At 47.0% G+C, this 19,578-nt stretch overlaps 1 protein-coding gene across 1 annotated transcript; it reads right to left on the bottom strand.

The window, feature by feature from the left end:
• Positions 1-1,242: 1,242 nt before the first annotated feature.
• Positions 1,243-2,049, bottom strand: LOC119391463 (sulfotransferase ssu-1). The gene has a single exon (XM_037659142.1). It carries the CDS (start codon positions 2,047-2,049, stop codon positions 1,243-1,245), a length of 807 nt encoding a protein of 268 aa, XP_037515070.1.
• Between the last annotated feature and the right edge of the window lie 17,529 nt (positions 2,050-19,578).

Raw genomic sequence — 19,578 nt, 5'->3', positions numbered from 1 at the left:
AAGCTGAGAGCGAGAAACTTTTATTCGTAGAAGGATAAATAATCTTCTTCGTAGGGTGGAGCCGATGTTACTGACATTCCAGCGCTGCGGGTTTCATATACGTTTGCCTGCAGCATTTCGAGCAGTTGTTTTTGCTGTAGTGCGCAGAAGGCCGTGCGTGATTCCCACAGACAAAATAACATCACCGATGATGAAGACGCTCTGTAGTGATAGATTTGAGCTCAGCTGCGTCGACGTTTCGATGGTGCGATATGTGAGGTTTAACAGACATTTTTAAGAGGCAACACTAAGAGATCTAAGAGTCCGTGCGGCGGCGGTGACTTTGTGCTTCAGCGGTGCGAACAGCAAAGTCCTCTCATGGGGCGACGCTTAGCTGCTGTTTCTATGGTGCGAACGTCTGAATTCTAGCCTCAGCTTCACTGAGCCGCTGCTCGGATGGCTCGTTTAGCCGCCGCGGCAGACCAAACACTTCCATGGATCTGTAGCCATCACTCTTCTGAAAGAAGTGAGGTTACTGTGTATTATGAGTAAGGGAACGCCCTCTGTGGTGTGCGGCGCATTGCATTCATGCGTGAACGCCTTAATAGCAGTCGTCGCAGAGGGATCTCCGCTAATTCACCGCTTTCATAAGGCGCCAACGCACGCGCCCACCGCACACGTTACCGATGAAGCTATTGGCGAACGGACAACAGCTCAGGTACCACCTCCTCTTAATCACCTCAGAAAGATCGCTGGTCATGCTGTGTTATATTTCCTCGGCCCCATCTCTTTCTGCACTATCATGTTCGTTCATTCACCACGGCGTTCCGCGTCCGTTCCCTTTCGTCCTCCCCAATGCCAGTAGATCGCGCTCTCAGTCACGCCGACAACGAAGCCGCTAAACGCACTAATGGGTGCAAAAGAGCTGCGCTCTATATTTGCACTTAGGGCTCACTCGGGCTGAATTAATAAAAATATGTAATCTGGGCTAATTATAGAACAGACCTTCCACAAATAGTCAGTATTGCTGGATACAACTCAACATCAACAAAATCATGCTCACTTGGGCTCACTCTGACGCATACTCACGCGACCATGTGTGCCTGAGTGAGTCGACTCAACAGATACGTTGCCTACCTATCATGACGCCTCCAATTCATCATAAGGTGCAATGCTATTAGTTTTGTCCCTTCGGATAATTGTTTGGCCTGTTTACCACGTGTGCCCCAGGATGCACAATGTCATTGCAAAGGCGTGAAGAGTTTATTCGGCATCCTGCATGGCTTTGAAAGCTTCGGCTCGGACGTCCTTCCAGAGGTCCATGAAGGAAGACTTCTTCTCCGCCTCCACAATACGCTTTTCCATCTTTCGGAGAAGATCCGGCGTGAAGTACTCCCTCCAACTTCCCACTTTGCCAGTTCTCACGTACGCGTACTTGTTCTCGTCTCCTTCGTAGCCACTGCTGCAGGTGACCTGCTTGCCCGAAAGTACCTCGTTCCACTGGTTGTCGCCTCTGCCACTCAAGTCAACAACCACCACATTGCGCATGTAATCGGGCTGCGATCTCTCCAGCACTTTTTGAAGCAACGCTTCGTGCTGCTCGAGGGCACGGCCGTATTGCTCGCCAAGGAAGTACGCCAGCCTCAGGACAACCTCGCGGGTGTTCTGCTTGAGTTCCTCGTAAGTGACGAAGAACACATTCGGCTGCTCGCTGAGGGCATAGCCCGCTGCTACGTGTTCAAAGTAGTCGCCGAAGCCGATGTCGTCGCTCATGAAAGCGTGGGCGAAATCATCGAACGTTCCATTTTGGAATTCGTAACTGCTCAGGTTAGTCGTCATGTGGTAAATGGACACGCAAACATCCCAAGGATTGCGCGCGAGGTAGATGTACTTGCTTTCTTCGGCCATCGTGCGCTTGTCCAACACCAAGTGTGTAGCGAACGTCCTCAAGGGTAAAGATGAACTGAAGTGCTCGATCTCCATGTACTCGAGAAAACGCCATTCCTTGGCGAACTCGTCGTACGTGGTAATCGGTTGTCCCTCTTTGAGAATCAAGTGCGTGATGTACATCAGCCAGTGCGTTCCACTCTTCGGAAACGTCACTTGCACAAGGTCTCCTTTCTTCGCTCGGAATTTGAGTCTTTCCCTCAGCCTGTCTGGATTCAGCAAAACGGCCCTAGGAACTCCGTCTATTATTTGGTAGGCTGGCTTTCTTCTCTGCATAGTAGCCAGGTGATGCTGAAAGCGTTAAAACAAAATGTTATCGAGGTCTGCTTAATACAAATACTCGGCATCTATTATACAGTGCGTTCTTTCGTGTCAGAGCTTTCGTTGTATTCTAACTAGAGTGTTGAAAAACACTAGATTGTTCTGAAATTGGTAAATATTTTTAAATGTGTGCTTTCAGTCATCTCTTACGGATTGATTATTGATAGAAAAACATCAAAAGACTCGTTGGGCCACAATACGGCGTATGTAGCAGCGAAACGGCGTCTAAGTTACATTGGCTCGGACGACACATCATGTGCGCGCCTCGACGAATTAGTGGTGGAAAGGGTATACATGCGGCAGTACTGGTCCACCAGATGTTGCGTGAGGGGAAAGGGCAACGCCTCTTAGCCATGTGACCCTCGCTCTCGGAGGCTTGTGCTATCCCTGTGTTCCTTATCCGCGCAGGCGCTCGCTCGCGTTCTAACTCCATTTCGGTAATCGTTATAAAGAGAATCAATGTATTCAAAACAGAATAAGTTCGAAAGGAAGAGCTTTGGCGGTTGCAAGTTTCGAAACTACAGCGCCATGCTCAGAAGCCCAAATGTGTTACCCATTGTTCTAAGTGAGTTCTTTCCAGATAGGAGTAAATGTTTGCCAAGTCCATCGATACATGTCCTAAATTGGCAACCGCGGAGGATAGGAATAAGGTCTTGTGTTTGTTTGAAATACAACCCACTATTATTATTATTATTATTATTATTATTATTATTATTATTATTATTATTATTATTATTATTATTATTATTATTATTATTATTTGATTTGCATACACAAATATATAAGGACACAGAGGAAAGGCGGACAACGGCCACCTAGACGATCGCAACGGCTGCTTACTCTTTCGGGTGGTGGAAAGAGATAGAGGAAAGAGACGTATTAGTAGAGAAATAGGACAGAAGATAGGAAAGGAAAAACAAAAATTACGAAGTCTTCGGCAGAAATAAGCAAAAACACGAAAAAAAACTATATAAATGGGTGGCCGGATCCGTTTGCTTCATTGAAGTCCGCAGAGCTCGGATGTCGGTTTTTCTTAACGCACTCATATTTAAATGACCAATGTCTGTTCGCGCCGCTCCCGGGTAGATAAAACGGTCAATCACCTGTGGCTCATACCCGTACACTGCGGCCCGCGATAAACGGGTATGTGGCAAATGTGTCTGGAGCAAAGGATTTGACGACGAACGCGACAGGATTTTAACGTTATTCATGTAATGACCAGACAGTCACACTCGTGCAATCTTCTTACCCTCCCATGCCAATTTTGGTCTACACCAAGTTAAGGAGGCCCGCACGAGAGCACCCAGACGTAGGCGGCTACATAGATAAATACGTAGATAGAAACGCTTAAAATGCCTTGGGTTCACTAAGAAATGCTTCCCATTTAATAAAATACATTGGCGCTGAACTCCACTGATGAGATTGACGGAGACAATATGACACTGTCTCATTGCAGAGCTTAGAATGACTGCTCACCTGTTTATTTGCAAACACGAGTTGACTGGACGAATGTGGGCTTTGGTCTTGGTCAGGATTTGAACGGCAGAGCAGGAAGAGTGAAGTCGTGTTCCTTGACTTTGGGTAATGCCAGCGAGTAGTGCCAGTCGTTTGGGAGCAAGCCAGTAAATGATGGATACGCGCGCAGCCTTTCTTTTTCGCTAGTCCTCAGAGTCACTCTCTACAAGACCGCCATCTCTGACATTACTTCTATATCGACGCACTTGAAGTTGCGATTACTTTTCATTGTTTTGAGGCAAATGACCCGATGGGTCTTTTGTTCTGGCCTCTTGTCGGGACGTGGATATCGCGATGACGCGGCCCATGCATGTGCCGTTTCCATTTAAGCCCACCCCAAGCCACTGACCTAAGAGAAAAGATTCGGTGCACTTCAGCGCTTCCTTCACATACGTACTTGCAGCGCGCGATAGGAGCACACTCGCAGAACCTAACGTTTTTTGGTCAATACCATTTTGCTTTTAGTGCGCACAACCTTGTACACAGCAGTATATGTCACCACTTTGTGCCTCTGAAAGGCGTGTGAAGACACCTCCAATCACTGAAGTCTTCTCCGTGTAAGAAACCCCGCAATCACGATAAATGGAACAAAGCTGTCCGATTGTCACTTACTGAAATATACAGTTCCTTCAATTTTCGAAGACATTTTAAAGGAATTAAAAAAAAAGCACTTACCATATAGCAACCAATTAGTGTTCTGCAATGTAGAAATACAGGCGGTTATCCAAGATAGATTTACCAGCGCAAAAAAAGACGGAACATTTAGGAAGGACACACAACACAGCGCTATGTGTTTGTCCTTCCTAAATGTTCCGTCTTTTTTTGCGCTGGTAAATCTATCTTAATCATGAACCAACTCGCCCAAGCAGCAGTTTTAGCGGTTATCCAAATTGCACATTTAAGCTGCTAGGTGTGCCTACATACGTTCACAACATACCTAGAAAGAGTGACCAAAGTGCTAAAAGCTCACTGTCTAAGTCGTCCTTTTCGTAAAGTTACAGTTTACGCAAGATGTATGCGTGCTGTCGCAGGAAGCTTCTGGCAGGTTGGATGTACGTGTTGTGCACCTCATTCTGTTTTCCTGCATTATTAATAAGTGTGCAACGTTATTACTTTCTTAGTAATAGAATGACCGGTTTTGGTGTCAACCTGTCGAGAAAGTTCAGCATATTTCTGAAATTTTTAGGAAGTTATTCTCGTTATATCTTTTCTCGCCTACTGCTATCAAACTAACATGACACTTTTTTATGTAAACAGCAATCAAGTACTGTCCTTTCGTAATTGACACACGGCTAGAAGCATATTTACATATAAGCCTTCGGCGCATACTGATAAGATACAACACGCGTTCATTAATTATTTTCAATGAATCCGTCTTGCTGACCACTACCCCCACCTAACAAGCGCTGTCTAGGCCCTTGTACCTTCCGTGCCTCAATGTCCCTTTTAACAAAGAGAAGGCCAGGAAACACTACGAGTAGCCTTCACGCTTTGTAAGTTAATCCCTTCCACGTGCAGGTGTGCTTGCTTCAGAGCATCACACGTACAAACAGCACATGTAACCTAAACGCGTCAGCATAGCCGTCTTGTGAGCTGTGAACCGTCTGTGAACTTCGAGCTGCACGTGAACTCCAAACGCCTCTTGTCATCAAAAAGCTTCCAGCTGCTGCTTCCCCGCCAGCTCATCAATGCAAATTGCGTGCATTGATGCCTGCGTGAACTGCATGCTGCGGTTCCCATGTCTATGTCTGCCGAAAGAGTCATTGAGTGCGAAAAGACGGGAAATGCAAGCAAAAAACCTCCATCTCTTAGAGCGATGTGTAGACTTCTGCCTTATCTAGGCTCAACGGTTGCAATGACCAAAGGCGATTTCAAGCACGAAACGTTTTTAGCCCCCGTGGTCGGAGATCTTCAAGTGACCTTGACCTAAAAGCCAGTCGTCATCCGGGCAGTCATACGAGAACATCAGGGAAGCCAGTCAAAAGTGAAGAAAATAAGGTCTCAAGCTCTCAACTATTCGTACAGGACCGCATTATATTTGCTTGTTAATGCCCAAAACACTTTCCCCCTGTCACATGAGGCGCATACCCGCATACCACCACCCATGGCGGCGGGTGTGCGTCACCACCCATACAGTTACAGATATATTTATTGGAAAACGCCGTGAGAGACGATGCCCTAGGGTAGCGTCGCGGGCCACTATACCACGTGGGGATGGGTAGGCCGGGACTGACCACCGCCTCCTGCTCTCTAGACAGCCCAAAGTTGTTGCTGTCCGTGGTGATATGCAGGACGGCCCGAGTTTGGCGAAACTCGGCATCTTTCCGAGTTTAGGCGACACCGCCTTTTGAGCGAGCTAACAGTAATAAAAGGTAAAATCTATCCCTCTGCGCGCGCTGCGTTCTATTGGTTACGATATAACATAGATTTAATCAATGTAGATAAGGTATTAGGCCAACATGAAACAAGGAAGCTTTTTTTTTTTTTTTTTTTTTTTTTCTTCGAGCCTGGTGGCAGACATGTCACCGCCCTGTTTTAAAGGGGACGCTCATAGCATCCATCCATCCATTCACGATGGAACGCACCGTGATGTCAAGGGCGTTCGACAAAGTTGGGTGGTGTCTTCAAATCAGAGGGATCTTCTTTGATTTGTTTGTCGTTCCACTGAGTGCAGAAGTGCACCCATGCAAGAAAAGTGCCAGGAACTTTTACTAACAATACTTTTTTTAGAGGTATGGGCTGTTTATTTCATTTTTAGGTGTTTCATTTCTGCACTAAGTACCCTTTCGAATAACCAGCACCGTGGTCTCTGAGATTAGTTCCGGCCAATCGCCTTACAACACCTCTGCCGGAGCTCATCGCCGAGGCCATGTGTATAATCTTCATGGTCGGCCTGTACATTCTAGCCCATTGCTCGGCCGCAGCGCGCCCTCTTCGTCCTCTGCTTCATCGTGTGCTCGCTCCCCAAGCACGTGCGCCCGGCTGATTAGCTGGGCTGGGCGGTATACCTAGCTAATCAGGCCAGGACATGCTATGACCAAGCTAATTAAGCCATGTCATGCTAAGACCGAGCTAATTAAGCCACGTCTTAATAAGACCATGCTAATGAAGCCGTATAAAGCTAAGATAGAGCTAGTTAAGACCATGTTCATTAACACGACGCTAATTGGGAGCGTGCTAATTAAAACCAAATTAATTAGGACCTCGCTAACTAAGATCATGTTATTTAGTGTTGTGTTAATTATGACACGCTAATTATCTCTGTGCTAATTAAGACCTTGCTGTTAATCACATGATAGTCATTGTCGTGTTATTTGAAACATTGCGAATTAAGGCAAAGCTTTCAATATCATGTTAATTAAGATCTAGCTAACTATTGCCATAAAATTGAGACCGAAGTGACGAGGTCTTCGCTCTGAAACAGACCGAGCAGTCTGCGTAGACGAGCCGTGTAAAAATCTGGAATAAGGTGATCACAAGCTCCTCTGATGGCTCAAGCCTTGCATAAGCTGTGCAAGCTGACCAAATCATTTCATATGCAAAGGAGCTGCTGCTTAGCGTCCCCCGCATGAAACGCTTGACAGTCACACCGGCACTACGATAGTCACGAGTTGAACTGGGGCCTTCTAAGAATCAACAAGTTTGTAACCGAGTTCGCGCGTCATTCAGTTTGATTGACAGACGCCCGCGGCGAAGGTCGGGTCCGCCCACCGCGTTTGCTCTTTCCGAGGAGCAGTGCTCACGTCGCAACGCTAGCGAGCGGCACGATTGATCTATGAGCTGAATCGCACAGACTATGCACACACGCACGAAGAACTAAAGGTTGTATCATGACGTGGCTACGATGTCTCGCATTCAATTTCACCGCGCTCGCGACGTACCACTCACAGCAATGGAGCAAGCGCCCCTGGTGGCATTTTGCGGCGAGAAATATTACTATTTACTTGTTTGTAGTGACATTGTTTCTGCCCATTCATTACTGCAGAATAATCTTCAGACGTGCAATGTAAGCAGCAGTAACCTGTCCATTTATTTATCTGTAATATTCCAGAGAAGCGGAACGAGCTGCACCATAGTGCTGCGTGTGCGCCCTTGTTGCCTTCGAGAGCGGAAATTTCCATGCTGCAGGGGAAACGAAAGAACTTTCCGAAAGAGGACAAATGCCCACGAACACGCCCGTGGGAGGCACGATCATCGGTTGGCAAAAAGATAGCGCGACACTCACGCTGACGTCGCTGCACTGCTTAAATGTTGACTGAGTGGCGGCGCTGACGCGTTCGCACGCGGTGTTCCTTTCAAAACCGCCGCAAATGCCACACATGCGTTTGTGACGCCATGCTCGTTCTTGTAGCCGCTTTTAATCAACGCCGTTATCGAACCCCCCTCTCCCCCCACTGTCTTCCTGTCATGACCGCCGTAGTTCGAGCTCGGAGCAAACTCGTGTTCCCGAGAAGCTCGGGCCATCCTGCATAGCACCCCTGGTTTCTCGGTGATGCGCTTGGTTCTCTGCAACAAGGGACAACGCCAGAGCATTTGATCCAAGTCACGTGCTAGCCCGCAACCTGGGCAAAGTTAGCTAAAAGCGTGTGTTAATATAATAATATCTGGGGTTTAACGTTCCAAAACCACGATGAGAGACGCCGTAGTGGAGGGCTCTGGAAATTTTGACCACCTGGGGTTCTTTAACGTGCATTTAAATCTAACTACAAAGCCTCAAACATTTTCACCTCCATCGAAAATGCAGCCGCCGCGGCCGGGATTCGATCCTGCGACCTTCGGGTCAGCAGTCGAGCGCCATAATCACTAGACCACCGTGGCGGGGCGCTCAAAGCGTGTGAAGTGAAGGAATTAAGGAGGGCCACACTGGGATGAGATTTGGTCTGGAGAATTCGTAATATGGACGACTGTGGTCTGGACAGCTTTCTGTGTGGGTGAGATCCTTCGGGTCAGCAGTCGAGCGCCATAATCACTTGACCACCGTGGCGGGGCGCTAAAAGCGTGTGAAGTGAAGGAATTAAGGAGGGCCACACTGGGATAAGATTTGGTCTGGAGAATTCGTAATATGGACGACTGTGGACTGGACAGCTTTCTGTGTGGGGGAGATTAAGTTCTCGTGCCTAAGTAGCAGCGTTTAGTTATTTCAAGGAAAGTAAATTCAGTGTCCCGGAACGATTCCTCCCACCCTCCCAAGAAACTGAGGGAGTACACCGCCTCCCGCGCATAGGGTCGATACGCTCGCCTGAGAGTGAACGGTGTGATCGAGGTCGGTAAAGGAGTCTAATTGGGGTCGAGGTGTGCCGAGGACCATGTTATCATGTGTAAGGTGAGTGTCCCGTTTTTGAGAATTTGTGTGCTTCGTCGGAGACGGAACCCGAAGCGAAGGCCCTGACTACCGATGTGGAGTCTGCAAAGATTTGCGTTCTGTTGTTGTCCAGGAGTGGTAGAGTAATGGCCGCCTGCTCTGCTCTGCGGAATCCTTCATGAAGAGCAAAACTAAACAATCAAAATATGATAAGGCCATATAATATTAGGTTCTGGGGTTTATCGCGCCAAAACCACGATATGGTTATGAGGCACGCCGTAGTAGGGGGATCGATTACTTCACACTGTGGTTCTTCAACGTGCACCTGGATCGGAGCACACAGATGTGCCTTCCGTTTCGCGCCATTTAAAAGAGACCGCCGTTGCCGGGATTCGAACCCGCACCCTGAAGCTTAGAAGCGTGACTCATTTCGTGCTAAGCTACCACGGTAGGCAGTTTTGGAAGACACTTTGCGTCGGTTAAACAAAAATGATGCGTACCGTTTGTTACAGTTGACGATTTCAAGGTGGAAGACAAACGCTGAAAAACGTTCTGCAACGACCCTAAGGCAGCAACCACGTGGTACAGATTTTAAGTAAATGCATTACATCAACAGTTGCCTAACGTCAGTTGCGGTGGTGCTTAGAGCACTGCACGACCCGTGATTCTCGGCCCGGGCCCTGCCCGGGCCCGGCACTCGTTCAAGTTTCAAGGCCGAACCCGGCCCGGTGACTCAAAGCGAGACCCGGGCCCGGCCCCGTCCGGCCCGACCGCAGATCGGGCCCGACAGGGGCCCGAGCCAATAATCCAGGTGGTGATGCCCGAACATGGAATTGACAGCAAGCAGTTTTAAATAGCAGCAATCCACGTTTTGTAGGCGCATGCTTCGCTAACAAGTATGCTTTAGACTACGGTAATTCTTTGTACAAAAGGGCCTCATGGTGGAGCGGGCATACTGGGTACAATGAAAGTTTTTTCGGCAGCGATATACTGTACCTATCTTTTCTCTAAAGACCATGGGAATCATTAAGAGCATTTGGTAGCAGATGTTGTAGCAAAAAAAAGTGATTTGAAGCTTGAGCTCAGTTTCAAGAGGGAGCGCAATAAGAACAGGCGCTCTCTTCCCTTTGTTCTTATTGCGCTCCGTATTCAAATTTAAAGCATGCTCTATCAACAAACCGAATCGTTCACCCTTCTGGATATGCAACACCTGTCTTCAGCATAGCAGCACCTTTGCCACAGCAACAAAAATATAAAAAAAATCAGAATTTATTACCTTTGTTCTAAACGCTCTAACCTAGATGGAAACTATAACGAACCCCGTCCACCGCATGTACGTTTCTATATACGTATAAACAGCTGAAAGGAAGAAAAAAAAAACAATTCTTCATAGCATTCTTTTCATATATCGCACCACGGCTAGTATATACAGTCTATAAGTTGTTTGTGGCATAGTTTACAGTTTAGTTCTTCACATGTTATTGTGCGAAGTCAAATTATCAAGAGATTCCAGCTGTAAGCACGCCTGGCGCTGTTGCATCAGTTATCCTGCAGCGCTAAAGCTTTTTGCACTGCTTGCGCTAGCCGCAGGGGCGCACGAAATCTTCCTTGCGAATTGCGAAGACGTCGGCAGTCGTTTTTCTTAGACTTCCAGCAATGGAGCAAATTTCGGACGTCTTTACGGACCTCTAAAGAATCAAAATAGCTGTACAACTCGTCCCTTCATTTCTCTTGTTCCCGAACGTCGTACCACTCTTCAATATAATCTGTAAAAACTTCTCTTTGAGGGCTTCTCCTTGCAGGTTTCAGCAGTGTGTGTTATGCACGGCTGGTAACACGCTCGTTTTTTTTTTTTTTTTTTTGATATTATAATGGCGTATGCCTTCCTAGCAATGTTGTACCGGCAGAAGGTGGCTATTGGACTTCGCGGGAGGGATTGGCAGGAGGGGGAAGAAGCGATTTCGATCTGTTTTCAGCGTTCATTCCAATTTGGTAATAAAAGCGTCAATAAGCTTCTCGACGTTTGCTCATTGGATGCATATGCTTCGAGTTAAGGGGAACCACCCGGCACGGAAGTTGTAACTGTCTTTTTTCAAGCCAAATATTTCTTCAAGTGAATATAATTTGCCCCACACCTTGTTTAATGGAGCTATGCTATCTCTGCACATTTAAACGCTCTTGCGGTAGTATCATGTAGCTCTCGCACCATATATAGCGGAACAAGACGAAAGCTCTGACGTTAACAATGTGGGCACACAAAGCAGGGTGTGCATGTTCCTGTCGCGTCACATGACCACAGGGAGCCGTGACGGAGCCACAGAAAAAGAATGTGTCCTTATAGCGATTCTATATGTAAGGAGACTCCGCGCAGACCATTCGTTTTAGGGGATTGCTGGAACTTTCAAGAACGTTTCCCCGCTTTGGAGCTTTCTGATCGCTCTTCCGATGATGAGTTATAGATATAAATTTATTATATTAATTGTTACTGCGATTACAGAATAACACTCGGGATATAAAATAATAGCGAATGCAATTAATAAAGCACAGAATAGCGAGGTGTTAACTATATAAGCTCCCGGTCTATTTAATTTTAGCTCGCCCGTTTCAGATAGATGAAGTAGCCCCATGTGCAAGAAGCAAAAGAACTTCAGTACTTGTCCCTCATAAAACTTCTCCAAATAGTTTGCCGCACATTAAAAAAAAGCGTTTTTTCGAGATAAAATATGTGGAACATACACGTATGAACAACGTATGTGGAACAGTCTTAAGAACTGAGCAATATCCAAGCCCAGCTCAACCGGGAGCCCGCCACCTCAAACCCGGGCCCGATCGTAAACCCGGAGCTTCAGGTCCGAGTCCGGGCCGGGCCCACCGTGCAAACTGCTTTAGCCGGCCCGGCCCACAGGCCGGGCTGGGCCCAACCAACCAACCAACCAGCCGACCGACCGACCGACCGACCGGCCGCCCGACCAATTAGATTGTCAGCTGAATTGATAATGTGCGTTACACGATTTCTTCAAGACCCATCTTTGGTTAGGTGAATGTCGGAGCTCTGAAAAGAGTCAACGTTAAATATAGTTCAGTTATTAACATTGTGAGATCTTGCTTCTTTTAGCGTGGTCACCAAGGCGAGTGCGACGTGTGCATAGTTTCCTGCTGTCGCTACTAATGGCACTGCGATCGAACAGCCAGCATGAGAGATACAGATTTGTCTCGTTCTCGCGCTTGTATATTCAGATGTTGAAACTGCTTTATTCATCCTGCTACAGCGGCCTTTATTGGCTGAAATATCAAATGATACTACAAACGGTAGTAATATACACAGAGCAGATTGGTAATCAATAGCAACTACGGCATTTGAGAAGCGACATTTTGTGGAGAACGGTACGTTTGCACAATAAGCATTTCAAGCCAGATGGACGCAGTCAGGGAAATTCATACAGTTACCATGCTGGCTGTCATGGACATACTGCCGTAGTTACCTCCTCGTGAATCGTGTAGTTATCTTACCAAGCCTAGGAACGCCACTTTCTGCATGAATCTCTAGGCTGCAGTACAATGTCTGTCAAAAGAAACATGAGATGAGCACTGCGCACAGAACAGGGCTTTAGAACGCAAATAAACGCGGTGTATAGGACGGTATATGTGGGGTATGTGTTTGACTGCAACGCGCTGGAAGCAGAAATGCGAGGCAAAGAGGAAAGGAAAAAGGCGGCGTGACTTCTGGGTCAACTATATCCTACACGCATGGTCGCGCCCACTTTCTACGGCCGCATTTGCTCTTGCAGAACTTGTTGCTGGCCGAGTTGGTACATCTCGATAGCAGGTAAAAGGGCTCAAACACACCTATTTAGAGAACGAAAAAAAAAGACAAGGATTAAGAAAAAGGGGGGAGCGAGAAGAAGCGGTTTGCTCGTCTTCAAAATGCGTAGTTTCGTGAACAGACGCGGCGCCGCCGTACGCGCATTCCTATCTCGGCGAAAAGTGGCGGCGCGCGTGGTACGTACCGCGGGAGCTGCCCACGCACAAGGAAAGAGATAAACGTACAAATAAAGAGGGTGCCACGCGAGGTTACTGAGATGCGTAGATGTCACGCAATCGGCAGACTAGGCGATTTCGAGATCGCGTACGCCTCCGCCACGCTGTTTATATTATGTCATCTCTAGGTGTCATCGCCCATCTCGCCGACATCTAATAGGCACCATGTGTCGGATTTAACGCAAGTACGCTCGCGAGAAACACACTTTATTGTTGTTCCCATTTCTAAGGAGCGCCGCTCATCGGTTTTATTTCATATTTTCGTAATAGCTCTAAAGGGCCTCGAAGGGGGTTTACATAGGAGAACCACAAAGATTTTTTTTTTGCGTCAACAACACTAACAAAGGTTTTTTTTTGTGCTTTGTGGTTTCCCCCTATAACCGTTGAGCAATTGGCGCGCATATGGACGCGCTTGTGCTGCGAATGCGACCGAATGTACTGTACGAGGCAAAGTTCTGTTCACTTTGTTATTAATAACCAAATACAACAGAATGCATCACGTTTATGCAGTTGGGACCACACAACTCCAGGTGAGTTGCGGGGCATCCCTATACCAGATAGTATTATTAAAATCAGTTTAACAAACCAGGTAGATGGGCACACACGTGGAAGAAAAATCTTATACTATAAGTAAAAAAGAAGGAAACTAAATGAACTGTGCATTTTTTAACTTCAGAAGTGTACAGGATATACTGGCGCGATGAATTACTGAAATACTGAACGGATGAAGAAGAACTTATATCTTAGGAAATGTGTTCCAAAGATTAGGGGCAGGATTTGTGAATAGATTTGTGAAAGAAAATGTTCCCGAATTCGTTCGTGCACGACAAAGAGTGGGCGAAGAAAATAGTGAGGACCACGTTGAGTATTGTGTTACGTACGTATTGATGAAATGCCACTGACTGACTCTGCGTAATATTTCCCGGAATTTATTTTATCCCCATTTGTCGGATCGTTTCGCAGTCGGCGACGTGAACAACTGCACCAACTGGCTTCTTTTACTGAATATATCAAGCGCAATGCCTACTCAGGCTGCCTTCACCCACATTCTGCAACGGGATCTGATTCGCGATGTTTTTCTTTCATTGACGCGGGAGCACGTGCGAAGTATATGGTTTGTTCGAGCCCGCTATACCAAAATCACGAAATTAATGCACGACTACCAAATAGCCAGGACAGCGGGAATTAAAAGGAAACCGTGAAATACATATTCGCAAATAAGATCGCAAATGTACAACGTGTCTGTGGACAGAGTCATGAATGTACAGGGTCGTTACCTATAATACTGCGCAGAGGCGTAGGTTTCCCTTTCGAAGAAGAGAGAAGTGATTCAGGCGGCTATGTGATGGGCTAGCGAGATCACGTGGTGGCATATATCCGCAGTTAGATTTGAAGTACTCGCGCTTACAAATTTCGAGCACAATGATCATCATTATTTAGCATCGTCATCATCGTTATCATGTCGAGTATTGTCGTCATCCTCATCAATATGATTTCGTTTAATTTATTCCTTTATTCACATGACTGCATAACACCTACTACTACCACTACTACTACTACTACTACTACTACTACTACTACTACTACTACTACTACTACTACTACTACTACTACTACTATTACTACTACTACTACTACTACTACTACTACTACTACTACTACTACTACTACTAACTACTACTAACTACTACTACGACGACGACGGCGGCGGCGGCACAGGGTAGACTAAGAGAGGATCGCTGTAACAGTTGTCATGGATGGCGCTTCGGGCATTGCCTCAAAGCGACCATTAAGTCTGGTTACACTGGTCCACAAGCAACTTCTGCAATTCCTTCGCTAGCCGTAATATTTTTTGAGAAGCGTGGTTGGGAGGACCACATTCTTTGTTTCTCACTAATTAGCTTCTTGCTAGCGGAGATACACCACTAGCACCATTATTTTCTTCGCAGATATCCCGCTAGGCCAGAACCGATAGTATTTCGAAGCACTTGCACTTCCTTACAACAATGTAATCGTCATTCGTCAAAATACGTCAACGAAGAGAGCCTGACAAGGACACAAGTAAACAGCAGAGAGATAGCAAGCTGCGTTCGTGATAACGGACATGACCTCGAGTGTTGCTGGCATAGTGCTAAGCGATAATTCAATGCAAATGAACAATGGCCGCCTATGTCTTTGTGTGCTCTCTTTCCTGCTGTCCTGTTTTATAAGAGAGGGGAAAGAAAGTTTCGCCCTCAATAAAAAAAAAAAAACACTTGGAGGACGCTTGAGCTACGCCTTCAAGACTTGAACGCGATAGCGTAATCGGACCACGTGCGCGTGGCTTTCAACGGCGCCGCGAGGAAAGGAACCTTTTTGCGCGTAACACTGGCCGTTTCAAACGATCCTAGAATGCCTACTGCAAGCACAGTTGCGAAGTGCCCACTACGCCATAATTCTTTCCTTTGCGAATTGGCGAAATACCCACTGCGCGTTCCTAAGGCACCACGCTCACCTCCTGCGCAGCCACATTTTGTAATGGGTGGGCAGCTTGAAACAACCCAGTCGTTGCACATTTAACATGTTTTGACTCCTGGTGTGATTCTACCATTCTGACACGCAATATTACGTGCTTTAAAGAGACTCCTCCTACTACATGACATTGTTATAGCGTTCTTTTTTGTTTTTGTTTTTACAGAGCATTTTCAAACACTGGCGTGGCTGCGTGGTAGAACACTGCTTGCCACGCGGAATTGTCTTAGTTCGATTCTCACTCGGACCGACCATTTATTATTATTTTTTTTAAATCTATCCGAAATTTTTGTTCACGAACCATGCTCATTTTTCGCTCACAACCAACGACGCCGCCGCCGACACTTGAATTTTTGCGAAACCAGCTAACGATATCACGTTAAAAAGTTCGTCTTTAATAGCGACACACGACAGCGCTATCGGGCCCAGTCCACATTGTTCGTGAGAGGTAGGCGCCAACTAAACGTTACGCGCACAAACGCAGTTTCCGCGCTCAAGGAGAGAGAGAGAGAGAGACAGAGAGAGAAAGGCGAAAAGGTTAACCAAACTTTGCCTCGGCTGGCTACCTTACACGGGGGCTGGGTAAAGGGGGAATAATAGAGAAGAAAGAGGAAGGGTAAGAAAGAGAAGAATGAACACTTAGTTGGAACACACACGGAGGCTGCCCAGATCAGTAATGAGGGTAGCCTTAGGGCACAAAGCGCTGGAGAGCGCGCTCGCTCACTATGTGACCCTTCATACAGTTCGAACCAAAGAACAGTCGTAGAGTTTGGGGAGCGTGCTTGTATAATCGCCTGCTTGTCTAACACAATCCACTAAAAAAAGAAGATGGCTTTCACCTTGAGTCGCCTTAGGCGTAAGGGACTGTATGAATTTTTCTGCGACAAGGACTGTAACGCTATCGCGTGAATATATCGTTCGGTACTATGGAATACGTCGACGCGCGGAGGGCTTACGTAGTCGCGAATGTCAGGGAATGCTTGCTGGGTGTGGACTCTTGTAGCCGATCGCGAGCCACGCACCACTCGAAGTCACTGGCACGAGACGCCTGCTAGTTGTCTGTGTACACAAAACGAGACGACGCTGTAAAAAAAAAGGAATCATGGGGATAAGGCATTATGCTAAGCATGTCAGTGCTATAGTACAACGGCAAGGCATGGGTCTTGTCAAGGTGCGAATCTCTTTTTTTTCTGTATTATACAAGTGCACTAGAAGAGAAACTTAGGCTAGTTGGTGATTCATCATTGTGAAGGAAAAAACAGCGCTAAAAATGGACGAGGACTAAGGAAGAAAACACGACACAAACACTTTCCTGTGTCGTGTTTTCTTCCTTAGTCCTCGTCCATTTTTAGCGCTGTTTTTTCCTTCACAATTATACCAGTGATATTCTTCGGCAACATATATCACGCGGCTTCAGTAATATCGGAGCGCCGAGCTAGGATTGCAGCTGACACTGCAAATACAAAAGCATCAAGTCAATGCAGAGGTGAGACAAGTGAGAGAAGGCCAATGTACAACGACTTGCCGTTGTCACCATTCATTCGATCATGTCGTCTTTACCGCCATCATCGTTGTCCTCACAGACAGGGTAGTGAAACGCCGAAATGGATCTTGAACCACTTTTCCAAGTAATCACCAAATGACATCAGTATCGGAGTTTATTCTAACACGAATCGACTGCACGAAAATTTATCGAATCTGCTCAAAACGAGCGGAGATGCAGGGATTTGTCCCATGTTTTCAACGCTTTCTCTCTTCCCTCGTCCCGACGAGCGCGCTGGAAGCTACACAGGGAGGGATGGCACAGGCGAAAGAAGCTACGTCAGCGCGTGTCATGACCTTGAGCGCGCGCTATGAAACGCGATCGCTCTCGCGCGTTGTGATTCCTGTGGGCGAGTGTGGCTGACTGTGTGATGTTAGCATAGTATGGAGCGCGGCACCGGCACGTGGCGACGCCCCGTGGTAAGAAGCGCATGTGATGCAAACGGTGCTCTTGGTTTATGTCATCTTTCGGACAATGGCAGCAATATGCTCTATGACGACATACAGCTGGCGCCCCGCCCACCAAAGGAAGCGACGACGGGCCTCTGTACGAAGGCAGCACACTTAAGAAAGTTTAAACTTTGCGCTCCGTTTATAAATACTCTTTGCCACTCACGACTGCAAAATTTGGCTGAGCTATTCAGAGCAGCGCCTGCTTTCCGCAGGATGTGGTTTCTCCATGCTAGAGGGTGGTCCATGACTTTCTTTAAGCCGTTTATCAAACCTTACAAAACATATGCTTATATGGTGTATGCTATGTGACAAAATTATCTGGACAGGCATGACAAGTATTACATCCCGCGCACACAGCGATAAATCGTAACGCGATAATGTAAAAACGCCCATGTAACAGAAAATGTGGTGTCTGCGGCGTTGATCCTGAGCGATAAAGTACGATAGATGCAAAGAATAAGAGTCAGGTTATGTGCTGATATCGAACCCAGACATTGTGCGAGCAGTCAAGCGTTCTACCCCTGATGCCTACGAGTACTTGAAACAGTTTTGGGAAAAGACGCTGTACAGGCGTCATAACAGCCGAGGGGTAACGTTAACAGAAGCAATATTGAGTGGCATAAGCGTAGAATCACACTCGCCATCACACTATGTAAATTGCATATAGCAGTGATTTCACTGCTCAACAATGCCAAAAAGCTCAACAACCATTCACCATCGTTATCACCAGCCACAGAAAAAATCGACGAATTCTGCAGCTCCGTAAGTACACATATTGCCTTTAAGACGCGCAGTGGGTACTTCGCTGCTACGCAAACAGGGTGGGTACATCGCTACTTCGCAAATAACGCTGAATTGGGCACTTCGCAAATGTACTTGCAGTGGACTTCAGAGGAGGGTTCCTCACGGCATGGTTGAGGTATGCACCCAAGACAGAAGCATGTCAAGCGAATGAGAAAGCGATGCGAACGGGGCGCGAACCGCTCTCGCGTTCCGCTCTCAAATGCGACGCTTAAGCGTCCTTTGGATTTTTGAGGGGCTTCTGCAATTTACATACCTACAACGGCACGCACCCACTGGACCAAGTTGACGTCACAGACCTTCACTCAACAGTGCCAGATACTCGGACACCATTCATACTGAGCACGGTGTAAGATATATACTCTTCAGGTGAGGACACTCGCGAGACGCGATCGACCAGATAAAGTAACAACGCCGAGAGCCCGTCGGGCCGCTGACGGCAGCGGATACCTACCGGCGGGAAGATGCAACTTCAACACAAAAACGCGTTCCCGTAGCAACTGGCGCTTCGCGGGAAATCTGAATTTCCTAGTCAGCGAACGCGGCTACGGCACGCCAGCAACTCAAGTTAGAAACGCATACCGCGTTTTTCACGAGCGAAAAACAAGACATGCAGCGGACGCCGGCGTTGCCGCCGACTGCGTCGGTTGCTATAGCAACGGCGCCGTTGTTACTTTATCTGGTCGAACGCGCTCTGCATGCAAGCCGAGGAGTGTCCACACCTAATACTGAGCCACGTAGGCGTGAGACCATTCTTTATACACTTGAAGACATTTGCAAAAGTGATGGACTCTAGCACGTGTCGTGAACTACTGCAGCGAACTTAGAGAATTTCGGTCGTCTGATCACAGTGACACGGGAAGACACTGTACTGGACCTAGCGTTCCGCAAGAAGCAATGATCGATGCCATATCTCTTAGCGGCCCGCTCAGCTGCCTTGGAGATCAGCTCCATACACGGTCAATATCTGCGCATACGGGGACGATATGTCTAATGAGAACTTCTTGGTGGTCGGTGTTCCTTTTTAAATGGTAAGAATTTCTTTGTGAACGAAATGCATTTTGACCATTTATAAAATTGGCATAGGAAGACATGGGTGTATGGCGAACACGATGCATAGGTCAGGGCATGAATAACATTACTTGCCTGACGCAAGCGTCATAAGTCAT

The sequence above is a fragment of the Rhipicephalus sanguineus genome, chromosome 4, assembly GCF_013339695.2.
Source record: "Rhipicephalus sanguineus isolate Rsan-2018 chromosome 4, BIME_Rsan_1.4, whole genome shotgun sequence".
Classification (NCBI taxonomy): Eukaryota; Metazoa; Arthropoda; class Arachnida; order Ixodida; family Ixodidae; genus Rhipicephalus; species Rhipicephalus sanguineus.
This window is presented reverse-complemented; position numbering and strand designations above follow the sequence as displayed.